A 21,233-nucleotide genomic window follows, 5' to 3' on the forward strand; every position below is an offset into this window, starting at 1 on the left:
TGGGTCTTATAAGGCCAGAGAAATCATTTGGTCTGGCCCTGCCAAGGCATTAGGCGTGAGTTAATTAAAAGTTTGACCAAATATAGCAGGCTAACTTTTAAGTTGATAATTTTGGATGGCCTGTGATTGATGTTATAAATATCCAGTGGCCCTTGGCAGAAAAAAGGTTCCCCAACACTGGCCTAAATGGTAATTTTCAAAATATTTTCTTGAGTGACAGAAGCATCTCTCCTCTCCTCCCTTCTGTTAAATGGAATCCTGTGTAAGGCCACTCTGTTCACATGGGGGTTAAAAGAATGGTCTGGAGCATCCCTCTTGCCCAACCCACTGGCTACAGCTCAGAAATGCCTTTACCAAATCCTAGGACTCTGTGGAACACGTTTGAAAACCACTGAGCTGGAACATCTCCTGATAACATCAGAGCCTCTTTAGTCCCTAACCCAGACCCCTGTCTTTGACATAATCCAGTGGTTCTCAACTCTGTCTGCATTGGAACAAAGTACTACTGTTCGGGCCCCACCTGTAGAAAGTTGATTTAATTGCTCTGGGCCAGATCCCAGGTATGGTGTTATTTACGAAGTTTCCTGGATGATTCTAATGTACAGCCTGAGTTGAGAGCCTTTAATCAGACATGTGTGGTTGCCTTCCTTGTCCCCTACTCTCAGCTCTTGCTCGAGTATCTGCTTTAAGCCTCAGGGATGGAATGTCAAGATTCCCTGGAGGTCCAGGGATCGGCCAGGATGAGTTGGGGAAATAGAGACCCCAGAGTTGGAGGTCATGAACACCTGCTGCCTAGTCCTTTCTGGGAGAGCAGTATCCTCATCCATCCATATTATGACCCTTCAGTCCACCTTACCTTGCAGTGCACTTAGAATACCAAAACAGGGGGCCATGTTAGAGTTTCTCACTATTTAAATTACAAAGTTCAAAGAGCAAAGCAGGAATGCTCCAAGGTGCCAAACTGCATATCCTAACAGGTCTATGGGTGTTTGCTCTGCATATTTACCACCCAAAAGTGCCCAAATGTCATAGCAACCACAGAAGAGCCCCACCCAGAGGAATTTGGGGGTTAAAACATTAGATCAGTGGCTTTAAAACTTTATTGTGCATCAGAATTATCTGGGGGAGCATATAAAATGCACATTCTTGGCCCAGCCCTGGAATATGGCAAATTGGTGTGTGTGCGGGGGCGGGGGGGGGGGGGGAGGCGGGAATCTGTATTTATGACCAGTGCCTTAGGTGGCTCTGGTACAGTGATCCAGCCCCACATCCTGAGAAGCACCAAGTGCCAAATGACGAACTAAAGCTCCCTCCCTTCTTCATACCCAGACATATTTTCCTGCTCATGCAAAGCAAAATATCTCACAAATAGTAAATTTAAAGTATCGAAGTCAGCAGAAAGCAGCGTGAAGACAGCTAACCCAGAAGAGTGGTTCATCTCCCATAAAGTCATGCTTAATTTCTGATGAGTTATATGATTTTTCTCAGACCCAAATTACTATCTTCCCTCTCATTGAGACAACCCGTGCTTTGTAGAGAAGCCCGAGAGAAGGCCAAGAGATTGATTTTCTTCCTGCTTTTATGGATCTTGAAGTTGTTATGCAGTGAGCTAATGCTCATTTTAAAAAGTAAATGAAAATAACGTGCTTTTTAAAAAAGAATTCTGACTTGTACAAAATTTAAATGTATATGATTTATACATTGGTCATGGGGGAGGGGATTGTTGCTTCCATATAGACACATCCGTTAGGAGAGAAATCTGTCCAATGTGTTCTAAATGGTGTTTTACTGTGAACAAATATTTGGCCTGGGCTCAATATGCAGAAAGCACTGTTCTTATAAAACTGACCCACATCTTCAAAGTGCCTGTGAGTTCCACAAGCAGTCAATTCATGGGGGTGGAGGAGCAGCCAAAGACACGTGCTAAGAGTTTTCCAGCCCGGCCAGGTGGCTCAGTGGTTGAGCATTGACCTATGAACTAGGAGGTCAAGGTTCAATTCCTGGTCAGGGCACATGCCCGGTTGCAGGCTGCATCCCCAATGTGGGACATGCAGGTGGCAGACAATTAATGACTCTGTCTCATCATTGATGTTTCTATCTCTCTCTCCCCTCCCTTCCTCTCTGAAATCAATAAAAAAAAATATATTTTTAAAAAAGATTTTTCCACACAAATAACTGGCCCAATGTAGAGTAGCATCATTTCTTCCCTTATTTGTGAACCATTTTAGGAGATGGCCCTGCTGAGGGTGGTACAAAAGGCCTTAAAAGATTCAGGTTTTTCCCCCCAGAAAAATTCATCATCTGAGGGGGAAATGGAAACCTTGCTGCATGAATTAATTACTAAGTCCCCAGTCAAGGATATAAGACCCATACCCCCCCCCCCCCCAATAGGGAATCTCATCCCCAAACCTGTAGAGAAGGGTGCGAGGCAGAGCTGGTACTTCTCCCACTCACCTCAGCATTGTGCTCGGGGCCAGGCTTGCCACGTCCGTCTCAGTCTCAATGGAGTCAGTGCTTAATTCTCAGTGAAGGACATATTGAAACTGACAGCCTCGCCATGGTGTGTATAATATGTCATGGCTGACAGATGAAGAAATGGGGTTTCTTGAAATGCAACAGATATAGCCGTCAGCCACCGCTAGAATAAAGCCTTGTTCTGCCAGACCCCTCGGACAGCAAGCACCTCCTCCGTCCTCTTTACCTTGTCACTGCAGCCCATCCAAGTGCAGGGTTTAAGCACCATTTCCCCCGTTACTCCTGATCCTTTGTTGGGCTTCCCATTTGTCCATCCTGCCCTTTGATTGCCTGACTCTCCCAGCAGGCAGATTGCAGCTGATCTGCAGGAACAATGGGATCAGGCAGCTTCCAGATGGAAGCCCAGGAACCAGGCACACTTAACTGCATTACTTGCAGCTGGCCCGCCCTGGGTGTAAGTGAGCAGGCCCCACCTTTCAACTGCCAGAGCGAAGTCCCCCCTCCCGACAGCCACATGGCCTTCCCCAAAGGCAGAATTAATTGGAAAGCGAAACAATTAACAGGAGTTGGGGGAGGACTCACAGTAAAAATTGCACTGAAGGGAAGCTACCTTGCAAGTTCCTTTAGTGCTTAGTATTTTAGAAAGATTTTTTTTTTTTGTTCAACACCTAATATATTTGAGCAGCCCCAGTTTCATGGCGAGCCATGACCAAACAATTGATGGGTGATTTATTGTCTTTTGTGTGCAGCTATATATTTTGTGATGATGGTAGGCAGCTCAAATATTATTTTGTTCATTCATTCAACAAACATGAATTGGGAACTTTCTGGGTGGTTTGCTTTGTAGAAGGCACTGGGGATAAAAAGATGAATGAGAGTCTCTGACCTCAAGGTACTTACAGTCTAGGACAGGGAAAGGGAAAAGTACACACATAAATGGCACCTACAGGGACTATGACAGATGTCACAATTTTTAGGAGAGACAATGGTTCATGCAGAAGGAATGGCTGAAGAAATTAGGCTGGAGGGGGTGATTATGTTTGCAGACAGTATGTCGTAATGCACAGGTCATTAATCTCACTGTCTGCAAAATGAAATACCCATACTAAAATGTATGCTCCATTATTTATTTATTCAATGCATGTTTATTGAGTGCCTGCTACTTGCCAGGCACTGTGCTTGGGACCTCTGAGATGGTGTATACATAGGATAGAAAGGGAGACGGGCATTCATTCAATTAGTCCACAAAACGACTGTAAAGTGAAAACTGTGATAAGTATAACAAAGATGAGATCCATGATTTTATTATAAAAACTTATAATAGGAGTATTTCTATAAGGTAGGGGGCCTCGTGGGATTCGACTGCGATTAAAACATAAAGAAAGAGTTAATTAAAGACTCCACTAGAAACCAAGAAGGTGAGGCAGTAGAGAAAAGGTGGTAGGAATTGGTGACCAGATTCCAGCATCACCAGGAAGCCCCTCTGTGACTTCAGTGTCCTGATCTATGAAAGCAGAGAGGGGTTGGTGGCAGGAGGTAGAGCAATGGTTCTCAACCTGTGGGTCACGACCCCTTTGGGGGTCGAACGACCCTTTCACAGGGGTCGCCTAAGACCATTGGAAAACACATATATAATTACATATTGTTTTTGTGATTAATCACTATGCTTTAATTATGTTCAATTTGTAACAATGAAATTGGGGGTCACCACAACATGAGGAACTGTATTAAAGGGTCACGGCATTAGGAAGGTTGAGATCCACTGAGGTAGAGGACAGGGAAGGGGCGTGACTCTAAGTCCTGTTTTACCCAAGTCAAAAACAGTAACTTACACCTTTTATACCAATATGATTTTTTAATAAGTGCCACCACTAACTCAAAAGTGTGGTAGGATAAGGAATCAGCTGTATTGTTACCCTTATGGGTAAGAAACTTACTGTTAAGTCCTCCTGTAGACCTGCCAACATACAGTATACATATAGTGCAACTAAAATGCAAAGCATAAGTGAGGAGTTAGCAAAGCCCGGATTCATAATACATAATAAAGTGCCAATTAATATTTTATGCCATAAATAAGATTTCCTTTTTTTAAATGTTTATTTTATTTTTCCCATTTATCCCCTCTATGCCTCTTCCACCTCCACCCATCACTCTCTAACCCCACAATCACCATGGATTTCTATACTTATTTCCAAAAACTGGGTTAGCAGCCTCTGTTCACAGCAGTGATACCCAGTGAAGGAACTCAGGATAGGCTCAGTTTTCTAGATGTTGATGATGTTTTGATGTATCTACTATGAACCACGTGATGAAGAAATAGTTCAGTAATTTTTTTCTTAATTTTCTTCTGGGTACTTACAGGCTTAGCTTGAGGAGACTCTCATGTTACTTAAGAAATATAATCCAATATTGGAAATATAAAGAGGATTTCATAAATTCCAGGAGGCAGGAAATAAGTCTAGGTCTTCCAGGAACTAGGATGAAGGAAACTCTGGTTATTTTACTCCATTGCATTTTACCTGTGATGCTTCCTGATGTCTTGTGCTTTGACTCTTATCAGGAACTGTAAGAAGTGTTTTCAAATAGAGCATAAATCCTAAAGCATCCATGGCAAGCAGATATAGGTAGATGATAGATGATAGATAGATAGATAGATAGATAGATAGATAGATAGATAGATATTATAGGTTAAAACTTCACTAAGCCAATCATCATATACTTCTCAGTGAGGATATTGTCCAAAGTTTCCTTTAATTTACTAGCATTTTCCCTTTCTAAACAAATGTTCGGGTAATATGCTGTAAATTTACTACTTCATGTGTAAAATGGGACTAATAATAAGCTTTGAGGAATGCTTCTTTGTATTGGTAGCGTGGCTTGAAATCTACCTGGAACCATGCAAGCATCTCTGTACTAAAAATAGGCTTAATACCTCAGAACGATGTGTTCACTGTCCGTTCCCTTTATGATGTTATAGAGGCTGGTTATGGTTGGCCCCAGCACAGGGTTTGCCTTCCCTGAGGAAGGTTCCAGAGTCTGAAGACATTCATTTAGAATCGGTGCAGGGGAAACCACAGCTGACAGGTTCAGAGGTGTGATCGTGAATGATAATGATTTTTTCCTGGCACCTTTGTCCAGGAGACTCAAGGTTCCTTTTGAGAGAGTCCAGGAGTTTCCTCAGGAGAGCAGTCACTGCCTAATGTGGCGTAAGGATGCCTTAGAGGCCTGACGCCCCAACACAGCACCACTGCTGGAGCCAGCCCAGGTTGGACGGCTCTTTCATTTTCTCTCCATGCCTTTGACTGGCTCACTTCCCCCATAGTCATCAAACTTACCCCTGAACTCCTCAGCGTGTGCTGCTCTGCCTCCTCACAGTGGTTCCTACTGCAGAGCTGTTGAAGTTCAGTATAAAGTACACACAGAAAGGGACTGCAATCGGAGGCAGCAAGGGAGCTGTGCATTTGAGGAGAAGCCGGGGTAGATGTAAGAGGCAACTCGAGTTGGGCAAAAAAACGTAGGGTGTGAGGAAACTCAGATTCTGTCCTGGACGCTGACATCTTGGCCAGGACTCTCTGTTGTTGAAATATCAGCTTCTTCATTTGTAAAATACAGGCATTGAACTTATGACCTTTAGGTCCTCTCCCCTCTTTAAACCAGCGGTCGCCATCAGTGGACCACTGATGGTCCATGAGATCCAAAAGGTTGGCAACTGCTGCTCTAAAAAGTTTATGTTCTCAGATTGCATTTGACCAAGATAGGTTACAATTCCTGCTGTATTTTAGGAGGCGGGGCGGGGAGGGGCAGACATGATTAAAGCATCCTTATTCATGTTCAAAATAGTGCGTCATGTTTTTACTACTTCAACTGAAAAAAACCTCCATAAAGCATTCTGGAATTAAAGGTGGCGGTTTCCAACTTTCATATCATTAAGCCTTTTGACATTAAATTTTAAATAGCTCCAATATACTCATCTTTGTTTCTCTCTCTCTCCCCCTCCACTCTGTCCACCTTTAGGCTTACGAGCGGCCACAGAAACACTCAGCTCTCCATTATGACCCAAGCCTCCCACAAGACTTCACCAGTGACACCTTAAAACCAAAGCACCAGCAAAAAAGCATCAGCCAGAATCACATGGACTGGTCCACCAACTCTGACAGTGGACCTGCCACTCAGAATTGCTTCATCAGTCCAGAATCTGGCCGAGAAACTGCAAGCACCAGCAAGATCCCAGCTCTTGAGCCCGTGGCTTCCTTTGCAAAGGCCCAGGGTAAGAAAGGCAGTGCAGGGAACACATGGAGTCAGTTGTCCAACAGCAGCAAAGATCTGCTCTTGGGAGGTGTGGTTCCATCCCCAAGCAACCACAGCTCGCCAGCCCCACCCAGCAGCTCTGCCGAGTGCAATGGGCTTCAGCCCTTGGTGGATCAAGATGGGGGAGGAGCAAAGGACCCCCCAGAGCCACCTACTATAAGCAGCAAGAAAAAGTCCAGTAAAAAAGATGTGATAAGTCAAACCATACCAAACCCAGACCTGGACTGGGTCAAGAATGCCCAGAAAGCATTTGACAATACAGAAGGGAAAAGGGAAGGCTACTCTGCTGATCATGCCCAGGAGGCATCACCAGCCAGGCAGAATGGGAGTTCCATCAGTAATCCTGAGAATGACTCGAGTCATGTCCGGATTACCATCCCTATTAAGGCACCCTGTCTAGACCCAACCAGCCATAAAAGGAAAAAGAGACAGTCCATCAAGGCCGTGGTGGAGAAGATCATGCCAGAGAAAGCTCTGGCTTCTGGAATCACTATGAGCAGTGAAGTAGTTAACAGGATACTTTCCAACTCTGAGGGAAATAAGAAAGATCCCCGTGTCCCTAAATTGGGTAAAATTATAGAGAACGAGTCCCCCTCCATTGGCCTTGAAACGGGTGGAAACGTCGAGAAAGTTGCCCCAGGAGTTGTGTCTAAGCAAAGGAAGCCAACCGTGGTCATGACGCCGCCAACATGCAAAGATCACTCTCCATCAAGAAAGCTGCCAGAAATCCAACATCCAAAATTTGCTGCCAAACGGAGGTGGACGTGCAGCAAACCCAAACCCACCAGTATGCTTCGGGAGGCAGTCATGGCCACCTCCGATAAACTGATGGTGGAACCACCATCTGCTTATCCCATCACCCCATCCAGCCCTCTCTACACCAACACAGACAGTCTTACTGTGATCACGCCAGTCAAAAAGAAGCGGGGACGACCAAAGAAGCAGCCTTTACTCACGGTTGAGACAATTCATGAGGGGACTTCCACCAGTCCGGTCAGTCCCATCAGCCGGGAGTTTTCTGGCACCAAGAAAAGAAAGAGACGACGCAGTTTAGCTAAGTTGGCTCAACTAGTGCCAGGAGAGGACAAACCCATGAGCGAGATGAAATTTCATAAAAAAGTTGGAAAGCTTGGGGTGTTGGATAAGAAGACCATCAAAACGATCAATAAGATGAAAACACTCAAGAGGAAAAATATCTTGAACCAGATCTTGTCTTGCTCCAGCAACATTGCTCTAAAGGCTAAAGCTCCCCCGGAGACCAGCCCTGGGGCAGCAGCAATTGAGAGCAAACTGGGCAAGCAGATTAATGTCAGCAAAAGGGGAACCATCTACATTGGCAAGAAGAGGGGCAGGAAGCCAAGAGCAGAGCTGCCACCCCCATCCGAAGAACCCAAAACAGCCATCAAGCACCCAAGGCCTGTTTCTAGCCAGCCGGATGTTCCAGCCGTGCCTTCCAACTTTCAGTCACTTGTGGCATCTTCACCAGCAACTATGCACCCACTTTCAACACAATTAGGTGGGTTAAATGGCAACCTGAGCCCCGCCAGCACTGAAACCAATTTTTCAGAGTTGAAAACTATGCCAAATCTCCAGCCCATCAGTGCTCTTCCAACCAAAACCCAAAAGGGAATACATAGTGGAACCTGGAAGCTGTCTCCACCCAGGCTGATGGCCAACTCACCTTCACATCTTTGCGAGATCGGGTCACTCAAGGAAATCACACTGTCCCCTGTGAGTGAGTCGCACAGTGAGGAGACGATCCCAAGCGACAGTGGCATTGGGACAGACAACAATAGCACGTCTGACCAAGCAGAGAAGAGTTCAGAATCCCGACGGAGGTACTCTTTTGATTTCTGCTCCCTGGACAACCCGGAGGCCATTCCGTCTGACACCAGCACAAAGAACCGGCATGGCCACCGGCAGAAGCATCTCATTGTGGACAACTTTCTGGCCCATGAAAGCCTCAAGAAGCCAAAGCACAAGAGGAAACGGAAAAGCCTGCAAAACCGTGATGATCTCCAGTTTCTGGCAGACCTAGAAGAGCTCATCACCAAGTTCCAGGTGTTCAGGATCTCCCACCGGAGTTACACCTTTTACCACGAGAATCCGTATCCCAGCATTTTTCGGATAAATTTTGATCACTATTACCCGGTGCCATATATCCAGTATGACCCGTTGCTCTATCTTCGTAGGACTTCAGACTTGAAGTCAAAGAAGAAGCGTGGTAGGCCTGCAAAAACCAATGACACCATGACAAAGGTGCCTTTTTTACAAGGGTTCAGCTACCCTATTCCCAGTGGAAGTTACTATGCACCCTATGGAATGCCTTACACATCAATGCCTATGATGAACCTTGGTTATTACAGTCAGTACCCAGCTCCTTTATACCTATCGCACACGCTCGGAGCAGCTTCCCCATTCATGAGGCCAACAGTGCCACCACCTCAGTTCCACACAAGCTCCCACATGAAGATGTCCGGTACGGTGAAGCATAAAGCAAAGCATGGAGTACACCTGCAGGGACCTGTTGGCATGGGCCTTGGTGACATGCAACCATCCCTGAATCCTCCCAAGGTCGGCGGTGCCAGTCTGTCCAGTGGTCGTCTCCACAAGAGGAAACACAAACACAAGCATAAGCACAAGGAAGACCGGATCCTGGGGACCCACGACAACCTGAGTGGTCTCTTTGCAGGCAAAGCCACGGGCTTCTCCAGCCACATCCTGAGCGAGCGGCTGAGTAGCGCAGACAAAGAGCTCCCATTGTTGAGTGAGAAGAGCAAGCATAAGGAGAAGCAGAAGCACCAGCACAGTGAAGTCAGCCACAAAGCTTCGAAGAACAACTTTGAGGTGGACACCCTGTCGACGCTGTCACTTTCTGATGCCCAGCATTGGACGCAGGCCAAGGACAAAGGTGACTTGAGCAGTGAGCCTGTGGACTCATGCACAAAAAGGTACTCGGGCAGTGTCGGGGACAGTGGCAGCACAAGACCAGAGAGCCTGGACGTGTTCAGTGAAATGAACCCTTCGAATGACAAGTGGGACAGTGACATGAGTGGGAGTAAAAGGAGGAGCTACGAAGGCTTTGGGACGTACAGGGAAAAGGACATCCAAGCCTTCAAGATGAACCGCAAGGACAGAAGTTCTTACGACTCCTCCATATCTCCAGGTAAGGCCAAGTTTTTCTTCAAACTGGGACTGTCCTGTTATTTAATGGTGGGATTTGCTCTTTAGAGGTCCGCCATCTTTGGCACGTTGCATTCACTAGTTTGCAAAGAGGTAAGAACCACATGAACATCTTGTCCATTGGAGTCTGCTGTACATTTTATACATTGTTTACTCGGTAGTTACTATCTTTACTCTCTCTGGGCCATTGCCTGAGAACTGTGGGCCTGAAGGCAGCCCCAGTAGCTTCCTAGACTACAACCATCTTTATGCTTTTTACTAAAGGTGCTCTTCTGACGTTCTCATCTGATCAGATGGTACAGTTTGCTAGTTGGATAAAGACTCTAACACTTAGTAGGAATGCCAACAGGATCCCCAGATTATCTAAGTTGGATGTGCATGAACAACTCGTTTCTCTGATGAGCTTTCTCCAGAGGTCACACATCCTAGGTTGAGAAGTCTACTGAGCCATTGGAAGCTGATGACCAGTAAATCCTGAAGTCTCCCTGATAGGGGATCCATGGGCCCAGGCTATACTGTCCTCCCTTTGTTTATAGGTATTTGATAAGCTGCCCCAAATAGAACCCTGACTGTCATTTTGCTGCACAAAAGGGAGAGAACTTGGCTGAGAGGTGCTGCAAGCCTTGTGCCCCCAAAGGAACCTTACTGCTGCATCTCTTGGCATGTTCACTGGGGTGGGACTTGCCCACTAATCTCTAAAGTGTTGGTTGGTACTACAAAAAGCTCATTCCGTGGCAGTTGCTGGCAGAATTTCCTTGCTAAACTGCCCACCCATACAGACTTTCCTTGCCATGGAAGAGTCACACTTCTGCATAAGTATCTCTTTATCCCTGTTCACACATCACATAGATAAGACTGCTGTAAAACAGAGTAGTAATTTACTAGGAAAAGCATTAGGCACTCCTCTAGGAGTTGCAGAAGCTAAGAGGATTTTTCATGTTCCCCTCACCCCAAAATAGCACATAACCCCTGGCCAAAGGTTTGTTTTAAAAGACTAATTATCCCTGTTTAAGATTTGGGTGTAGTGTTTCACCTCTGTTTATGTGTACCCCTTGCTTGTCCTTTTCCTTCCGGGGAGTCTATAATTGGTGGAGGTGAGAGCAGACTATTCATAAAGAATTAGACATTTTCTAGGCCAACAGATTTCAGGAAGAAATAGATGAGTTAGAAGCTACTTAAAGGTCACCCCAAATTGCCCCCAGCTTGTGAGTTGCCGTGGTAGATGTTCTCCTTGGTTAATGAAGAGACTAATTAGCAGTCAGGTCCCCTGAATTTGCTCAGGTGATAAATGGCCTAAACTTTGTGTCTGCCCAAAGTGGATATGCTCATCTGGGATTCCCGTTTCTCATCATCAGGCTCTGTTGACAGTGCTTGGTGTTCTTTGTGCAAAGCCCAAGTTAAGCCCAGTAGGGCAGGAGTTGCTAGATCAAACTTTCACATGAGAAATTATACCTAATTTCTAAAAGCATACCATCTGCTGAATCTCCATTTATAAAAATGCTTGCCTGAGGCCAAATAATGGATCAATAGTGGGAAGGTGCAACCCACAGATTCTCAGAGTTGAAAGAAGCTTTATCAGCCCTTATTCGCACCTCTCTCCACCAGGCATCACTGTCTTAGGCATGCTGATATGCAGCAGATTCCCAGAGAGCAAACCTGTCCAAGGTTGACAATGCGTAGTCAGAATGTGCTCTCAAAGCCATGTTATCATAAGGTGGTCAAAGAGGTCGCTAGTGTGAGTGATGTTCTTTCTGTTCAGACCACATGGAAACAATCTTTGCATACTTTGACCTCAGTTCATGCCAGGAACTTCAAACATCTTGACCACTGCTGTCCAGGCTCCCACAGACAGTGAGAAGAGTTGAGTTAGATGTGTTATGTCTTAGGCCAATGTCATTATTAGCCAGGTGGCCATTCTGCATCCCCTAATGTCAAGTACTCTACTCATGATGAATGGATGCTGAGAACTAATCTTTAGCTCACCTCCTGTATATCAGAGTCCTGCCATGAAGGTAGTTGGATTCCCCTGAGTCTGGCTGACTCCACTTCTTGTGGCTTCTGTCTTGCCCTTTGCCAGTTCCTCTTATCAGCACTGTGGGGCATTTTGGGAGGCAGCTTCGGTGTCACTCACCTGTAGGAAGTGGATGCCCAAGCCAAAAATAATACAAAACCTCTTCCAAGCAGTCATTCAAATGAGGGAATTAACCACATAGATAAAATGCCATGAAAACTCTACAGAGGAAACATGTGTGAGGAGACTTTTCTAAAAATGAAATAGAAGGAATAAGAGGTCTCATGGGAGGAGAAAGTTAGGACCAGGCAAAAAGAAAGGGTAAAAAATGGAAAGCTAATGAAGTGTAGACTGTTTGTTAATCCAAGTGGAATTCTGGGTCATCCTGTGGGAGGAAATGAAAGATTAATTAGCCAATGGCTGCCATGTGCTTTAGCAGGATTATAAGTACCTGCCCAGTCTTCTCTCCTGCACTAACCAGCTGAAAGACCTCATCTTTTTTACTCTCTCTTTTCCCGAGTGAAACTATGACAATAAAGGTTCTGACCAGACCTGATAGTGTCGGAGTCTAAACATCTCTGTGAATTTTTTACAAAGGAATTTGAATATGAACAAACATACACAGCCCGATTGGGCAGGTAGGAAGAGTGCCCAAGTTATTGACCATGTTGGCCAATTAATTAGCTGTTCAATGAAGTATCTAAACACATCCTTCTGGTACCTGTATTAATCTGCGTGACTCAACCCATTTATTTTTGGCTCCAGCCACTTCACTTAACTATTTGATCTCAGCTATCCAAAGGTAGAACTTCTCATAACGGACTCCCACCAACAAATTAGCTTGCTCCATGTGTGGGTTGAAAGTAGTCTTCATCTTAGAAACAAACATATTAGAGCACGAAAATGACCAACGGTATGGGAGCAGTTAGAACAAGCTTGCATTTACATTGAGACTCAGAAGTAAAAGAATCTTAATAACGTCGTATAAATACCTTATTTTGCTGTTAAGCATACTGAAGCTTAAGAAGGCTAAGTGATTCATTGAGGGATATACGTCTACTTGGTAGAAGAGCTCAGACTTAGAAGACAGGGAGCGTAGAATCTGGGAGAGGGAAAGGGAAAGGCAGAAAGAGATAAAATGTAAGAAAAAAAAGGGTGAGTCATGGGAGAGATGTTAAGCTATATGTTTTCTTTTGCTGTGAGCTATTGTAAAAGGTAAGCATCTCTTTGACAATAATTTGGTTTCCAGGCTATCTCTGGGGATCCATGTTTGGGACTGGAAACAATCTTTGTGGGCTCTGATGGAAGTCATTTTTTCCCCTTTCCTGTCTTAACAATTGCACATACTTATTTTATTGAGCCTCCCAAGGTTCCTCCTAAGGTTTCCTTTTGGAAACCAGGAATTAATCAAATTAAATGTTGTGACCCATAACTTTCTGGCAATGGGGGGAAAAAAAACCTTAGGCTCACAGCATCCCTTTTGCTACATTGAAATAAGAAATCCAGCCTTTCTGCCTTTGGAGCATGAAGTCCCCAGGCCATTTATCTTCCCACAGTTGGCAAACCTCCCCCTGTCCCGATGGAAGTTTTATTTATACCTCTGTGGCTTTGGAGAATTAGGCAGATTCAGGTGTGGATGCAGAGAAGTCACTGTTTTGACACACTTGGCTCTGATACAACATGGAGCCTTTCTTGGCTAGAGAAATCAGAAAAGCATGCCTTCCAAGGGCTGGCCTGTCTCTGGGAAGAGATAAGGATGGTACCTTTGGAAGGACTCTTCAGAAAACCATCTCTTCACTCTATAAACAAAAAAGTGATGGGGCTGAATACTTGCTAGATTTGTGGCCTAAGCTTGAGCCCATGTAGCACTTAATGCAAATGGGCTGAATTCAGGAGGAAGTGATAAAGACAAGAGAAAACTGTAAAAGTAGTATCTAGTGTATGCATAGCTTGGCGTAGAAAATAAAGGATGAGTAACTCAATGTTTTTGCCCTCAAAATGTTATAATCCAGAAATGTCTCCTCTATAATAAAGAGGAGATAATGAGGTGCAACTAAAAGTATGGTATACGGCAGACTAAAAGACCCACCAGAAAGTCAGAGAGAGAGAGTGCTAGGCTGTCCCTATGAGGGTGAGCCACCCCCATGTTTCCATGGGGGTGAACAGGTGGGACCAAGAAATGCTTATTTAGAGTAGTTACCATTCGAGATGGGTCTCGAAGGATGGCAGAAGCTTTGGGAGAGCCGAGATGGTGGGGAGGGGTTGGGCCAAACACAACATAGAAAGGAAGCCATGCAGACAAATGTATCTAAGTGGAAATATCCAAGAAACATTTGGGAAATGGTGTTTATTCTAGTCCTATTGAGGTTAGGATCCAAAGTTGGGGGGTCGTGACAGATAAGCTTGTGAAAGAATATTGTGATTGTGATTTTGAGGGTTTTCCTCCTGCACTCTGGGGCTTGTGCTTAAGTAAGCAATGGGAAACCATTTCTTAAGCTGGCAAAAGCCATAAAATAACCAAATTATATTTTATCTTTTTTCCCCTGACCACTCCTATCCCCTAGTATGGGTTGGGCAAACTTACTCCATCTTTGCATTCTTCATACGATATTATAATTATCCATTTCTTGTTTGGATTGTACCCACTACCCTGCCATTCCTCCCCCACTCCACCCCCTAGATTATAAACATCATAAAGGCATCATTGTCTACTCAGGTGCTCAAGCAAAAAATAATAGTAAGGAACCATTGGTTCATCTGTTTTCCTCTCTAATTAAAGTCAGAGATGGCCATAATGCCAGTATGTTTGCCCCAGGTAACTGAAGGGGTGGGGAGCACGTGAACAGAATTATAGGAATCAAAGAGAGAATCTGCTCGGTGTGTGAGGAGATGAGTTGTTAAGGCAGCAGTTGGCAGTGCTATACAGAGCTTAGAACTAGAAACTTATCAAAGGGGAGAGTTACAGGGAATGAAGTCACGAGGGCACCAGGAAGGACCCTGTGGCCTGTCTTAAAGAGAGAGTCATAATAAGGGAGGATCAGGAAAGAAGCAGAGAAGGAATGACAGAAATGCTGGAGGAGAGGGAAGGAGTCAAGGAAGAACAAATTTAAGAAGAATGCAGTGGCCGGTAGGGCTGGAAGCTGCAGGCATGGATGCTCAGAATAGATGAGAATATGTATGAACATATTGGTGGTTCTGAAGACAACCGAAAAATTAAAGACTATGTGTTTAGCGCCTCGTAAGATTAAGGTGTGACAGGGTGTGTGCCCAATCCAGATGACAAAGAGTCAGTGGATAAGTGGATGTTGAGAAAATGGGGGCTGCAGGTACAGAAAGCGAAACTTCGTTGTGGTTCTAGCCCTGCTCCAGCTTCTAAGGAGACTTCTTCTGTAGTCAGCTTTTGGTAGGAGCTGGCACACGCTTCTCAGCAGGTCCAAAGTCTAAAAACCCCCAATTCTGGGAGTGCAAGAACAGTGCCAGAATTCTGTCTCCTCTTGAAGGCCTTGTATTGAAAAAAATAAAGGTTACAGTATTTGAAAAGAGATAAGAGATTCCAGGCCAGCTCCCCATTTTGTGTCTCAGAGACCTATAGGCACTTAGATTTTGATCCTGACAATGGCTTTTTGAAAACTTCTGAAAACCCCTGTCTGTCTATGGTACCATGGGTGTTAGCTGTGCTCATGTGAGTGTTTAGAGGAACAGTCCAGGTTATCACAAGTTCTAGTCAGTGGGTCATTTATTGAATGTTTACTAGGCTCAAGGTAATATAGACTAAAACCCAGTGGTTGTCTTCCTGAGGTCTGTCCTGTTCTGTGGAATAAAATAAATATGGTGGTTCATAAAGACCTTACCATTTTCAAGAATGATTTAGAGCTCTTTAGTTACTTAACATATAACACAATGCCAGGGCCAACTAGAGACTAGAAGAAAAGAAAAAGCAAGGAAGGACTCCTGACCTCAAGTTCTTTATAAAATACTGGAAAAAGTCTAAGTTAACATACAGACCAAGTTTAATCCATGTGAACTCAGTGGCCAGCAATGGAAGCCAGAGGGATCCAGGATCAGAAAAGATACTAATGTTCAAAAGGGAAAATCCTGGAGCTGAACCTTGGATAGTGAATGCATAGTGAATGAGTGTGGCAGAAGAGCAGTGAAGATGGGCATATGTGGGGGTACAGGAAGGCACCTGGCTAGACAGAAGGTAGCAGGTGAGTGGAGATGAATTTTTAAGAGGTGTAGCTGCCATGCAGGAGATGTGGACTACACTCCAGAGGAAAGGAGGACACATTGATTCTAAAGAGTGCAGGGGGTGGAGGGTGTTGAGCCTGGTGTCAGGTGCTGGCTGAAATGATGAAGTATCAGAAAATGTTCCTGTCCTCCACGACTTTGTTAAGCTATCAGGAGACAAGAAATGGATATATACATATGTAAAAAGCAATTAGAGAGAATGATGAGAGTCTACACACTAATGATTAGAAATAAAAACTCATTCTATATGAAAAAGGACCCATAATATAAATTTCCGAGTAATAAATTGCATGTTGTAAAAATAAGTTGGTAGCATTGGTGTTTGTCTAATTACATAAGGATTCAGAACAAGTTGAATAAAAAGGAGGCATTAAGAGGGGGGCGCTGGGCAGAGTAAAGCGAGCAGGGAAGCCCTAAGAGCTGCCTGTGCTGTGGTTTTGTGCACTCCAGGGAAGGGGCTGGGAGGACTGTAGGAAGGTGGGCTCCCTGGGTGATGGAGGATCTGAGGACAGAGATAAAAAGCTTTCCCGAGGGCTATATCCCAGGCATCCCGTACATCTGAACAGAGCACTGTGTTTTCAAAGCACATATCCTGATTTTTATTTGATCTTCAGAATCCACTGAGTTCTACAGGTAGGTGTTGCTCTCCCATGTCACAGGCAAGGGAATCAAAACCCAGGGGGTGAGCATCTGTGTCCAAAGTCACTGACCCAGTTTTGCACAGAGAATGTGCTGAGTCCCAGGTATGGTGATTTTTCTGAGCACCTTTTTTTTTTCCTACTAGATTTTTGAAGTCTTTGACAAGCTCAATAGGATGACTCAGCTTCTGAATTCTCCCCAAAGAACCGCCAGCGGGTTAAATAGTGGAGCCCAGAATAAGGCACTAGCTAATGGGGAATTTGGCCTTCCCTGAAAACCACAGAGGAGACACAAAGGGAGAACAAGAAATTTCTTACTCAGTCACAAAACACTACAGCTAATATTTAAAACTTTGTAATTTTTTAATGAAAATTTTACACAATTGGAGGCACTTTACACATATACTAGTAAACACACAAAAAACTTGCCTCTTGAGAGTGATGTAGCTCAAAATAAAAATGGTGTGGGGCATTAAAGAAGCTACTGGGTTGGGGCTCTCTCCCAAAAGTTTGGTAAATTGAAAGAGGAGACTTCCTCATCTTTGGGACATCTACCAGGAATTGGGATGCGGGCTGAAAGGACTGTGGTTCGGAAGCAGTTTTTCATGTCTTATATTTCAAGTAAGACCAGTAGGACAAAGAGGTTTCTCTTATAGGATGTGCTTCTCCGTGCTGTTAGTGACATGTTTGTACTTAATTTATTTATTCTAATCATACAGTTAAAAAAAAATAGCAAGTGCTGAATATGTGTAAGACAGTCCTGGGCAACATTACAGCTCTGAGTATGTAAGCAACACCCTGTCACCCTTTACTAAAATTGTCATGGTCCTAGAAATCTGTGTCAGTTTGGCTCCTGCAAAATAGCAAACCCTTTCACACTAGATACTATTTTTCTCTTTGAGGTTCCAACAACAATAAAAATGAATTTCCCCAAGCACAGCACAGTGCAAAGTATTATTTGAAAAAGCAAAAAATACTTACTGTGTTGTTTTTTATCATCTAAATTTTAAAAGATGCCTTTAAGTGAAGAAAGTTTGGAAAATTTAGAAAAATGTGTGAAAAAAATAGTCACCTCACAATCCTACTAAATAACCATTATGAGAATGTAAATGCACAGGTCCTCAGCTGATGGTGACTGCTAACCTTTTTTTTTTTTTTCTCCTTCCTGCCTTCCCTCCACCCCCTTTTCGGGAAAAGCTAGAGAACACCAACCCACACTCCCCTCCCTCTCTTTCCTCTTTCTCCCCATCACCACTTTGGTTGCCTGATCTTTTCAATTTTCTCTCAAGTACCTTCCCAGAATTGACCACCATAACCTTTCCTTCTGCATTTTGTGTCATTGCTCAGACAGGGGAATATATTTTTAAAATAAATGCAGCAGTGTTTGGGGACGAAAACCATCCAGATTCCCAGACTGTCCTTTTTAAGATCTCCACAAGAATTCAATAGCCAGGACAGCAACCAGGGGACAAATTAGTCACGGCCAAAGACGATTGCCAAAAATTTCCCCCAAGAATTGCTGAGTGTTTTTTCTCAGATCAGAGTCTGACAAGAGAGGATGCAATAAGTTTTTCAAAGCTTGATATCCACAGCTCCACCCTGCAATGGAAAATGCAACCAGCCAGTCTCTGTCACAAATGCCACTCCCATTTTGCACACATGGCACATACTCACCCAGAACAAGTCAAGTTATGGCTGCTCTAATTGATCAGTGTTGCTGTTCCTCATACTAAAAGCATTTAAAGGGAAGGAGCCAGCTATTGACTTCAGGTTTGTGACACAGTGGATTGCCTTGTACTTGCTTGCTTTCTTCCTGACATACCTACAGATAGTTCTAAGGTGAGGTTATGAAGCCAACAGTTCCTATTTCAAAAAACAGCTTTCCTGTCTGTGTTTTTACCCCATTCCTCCTCAACCAGAAAGTTTGTATGCTTCAAGATGGGCATTTGCACAGGGCATCGGGGGAAGGAAAAGATGAGATCTTTCAGGAGATTTAAGTCTTCATGGATGCTGCAAATAAAACTTAAGTAGCTTTTCTCATCGACTTTTTTCTCCATTCATTTTATAATTCCGATTGATATTAATTCTGTTAGAAAAGTCTGTCTGAGTGGTCTGTCTTAGAGAGAAGAGTCTGTTATGGGTGTCTTCTCCTAATACTGGTGAGGGTTCTGAGTAATGCCTCTAGGAATCCCGCCCCCGACACAGCATGTCAGCTCCCCCTGCAATGTCGCTCAAACCCTAGAAATGCTCCAGTCACATGGCTGACCTTCTTGGTCCAGAGCAGTGCTTCTCTATTTCATCACTAAAACTAGTGGTCCTTTCGGCAATAATCAACCCAGAGCAAAACTCTATTGCATCCACCTCCCCCTTACAGCTCTAACTAAACAAGTATATTAATTATTGAAATGGAAAAAGAATAGAATAATTTTTCATGGAACACCTAGAAAGGCAGCCACAGGTAAATGAATAAATGATGCCGGAGGTAGAAATATCAATTCCTGTTACATCAAGTCCAAAATGCTCTATCTGGCTTTGAAGGCCCTCCTTTATGTACCCTCAGAGTCTCACCATGTTTCCTGATCATTTCATCTGAGAGTTCTGCTAAATCTCCTCCTTGTCCTGCAGAAAATAGCACAATTAGCCCCTCATCTGACCCTCCAGTAACCACACTGCCTCCTTCACCTGGAACATCCTCTTCTTCCCACTGGCTTTCCAGTCTTACCTGCTTACTTTCTAAACCATTCTGGCATCTCCTGCTTCTCTGATGGAACTCGGATAGCGTCATTTTCATTTCAGTGCGTATTTATACATGGCCTTGTATTGTTTACCTTTGTTTTAGGTAATGATTCTTGACTCACTCAGATAAAATAAAATTTGAGTTGGGGGGAGAGGTGTCAGAATCATGTCATCCTCTTTCCCTAGCTTCTGCGGCATTAAGGTGGTGCTGAGCACAGATCTTACAGAGGGACTGATGGATCAGGCTGATCCTCCTGGACCACCAGGGGTTCCTGGCACATGCTTCGAGAAACACTAGCTTAAGGATAAATTCAGCAACTTCTAAGGCAGCCCAGAAGGCAAAAAAAGCTCTGGAGTTGAAGTTTCTCAGATGTAGATGCTAAATCCCCCGCTTACTACTTGTGTGACCTTGGGCAACTTAGCCTCTTTGATCCTCCTTTTCCTCATCTGAAAAATGAGGCTTTTAATACTTACCTGGCAGAGTTTTATGAGAGCCAAATAAAAGTGGAATATACAGGAGAGCATCCAGCACGCTGCTTAACACATAGTCGTTAATAATGTTCATTTCCTTTCACTTCCACCTTGGATAATATATTCAAGCGCAGAAAATACAAAACAGCAGCCTGCTATAGCAGCAGGCTTTCCTTCCTAATTACTCTCTGACTGGGGTGAAGTTAAATCCTTCTGTGAACACACATAACACACACGCAGGGGCAGGCATCGGCTGGACCACAATTGTATTTGATGGCAAAGATAAGGTATCAGGATTGTACAGTGATAGATAAGTAACCAGACATACACATTGCACCGGAAGATAACTGACAGTTGACTGTGGAGGCATCATCTGCAAGGGGTGGAGGTCTCCTGGAAGGGGTGGCAATTTCAGGCGCCTGTCACCTGGTCTGTCACAGGGGAGTTTGTTGGCACTGGCCAGTAGCACCTGTTGTAGAACAACCTGTCTACTGACCCCAGACATTAAAACGCAGTGATAAGAGCAGTCACCACATTTATATGTACTTTCTATTGCTGCTGTACAAATGTATCACAAATTTTACAACTTGAAAGAACACAAATATATTATCTCCTAGTTTCTGTAGGTCAGAGGATCAGGGGCTCAACTGGGTCCTCTGTTTGGGATCTCAGAAAGCTGATGTCAGAGTGCGGCAGGGCTCTGTTCCTGGCTGGAGCTTCTGGAGGAGGAGGATCCGCTCCCAAGCTCATGCCTGTGGCTGACCCATTCAGTGCCTTGCACTGTTAGGACTGAGGCCCCTGCTGGCTGCTAGCCAGGGGCTGCTCTTTGCTTCTAGAGGTTGTCTGTCCTTCTCACGCTTTCCAGCAGCAGAGGTCAAATCTCTCTGACTTTCCCTTGTCCTGCATCTCTCCAACTCCTAGACACTCCTCTCCCCACCCTACCCTGGCATTCCTGCACCTGGACTTCTTCCTATTTTCCACCTGTATCCATACCTGCTAACTTGTTCACCTGCTCTTTCTTCTCCCAGAGGAGCCTTCGGAGGGACATTCTCCTCATGACTGTCTTACCGGTGTTCTTTGTAAGTTCCTCCTTCCATTCTAATAGGTAAAGGTCTACCTTATGGAGATTTTTGATGCAGTAAAAAAAGTCAGTCATGGAACCA

General features: G+C 44.4%; 1 protein-coding gene across 1 annotated transcript in view; it reads left to right on the top strand.

Annotated features, from left to right (window-relative positions):
• The window catches only part of SETBP1 (SET binding protein 1), a 341,962-nt gene that overhangs the window by 236,877 nt on the left and 83,852 nt on the right, over nucleotides 1-21,233 (top strand). Inside the window, exon 4 of the mRNA XM_081096675.1 lies at nucleotides 6,490-9,949. Coding sequence (XP_080952801.1) covers nucleotides 6,490-9,949 — 3,460 coding nt within the window. The remainder of the gene's footprint in view (nucleotides 1-6,489; nucleotides 9,950-21,233) is intronic.

Source organism: Myotis nattereri (genome assembly GCF_964212035.1).
Source record: "Myotis nattereri genome assembly, chromosome: 8".
Lineage (NCBI taxonomy): Eukaryota > Metazoa > Chordata > Mammalia > Chiroptera > Vespertilionidae > Myotis > Myotis nattereri.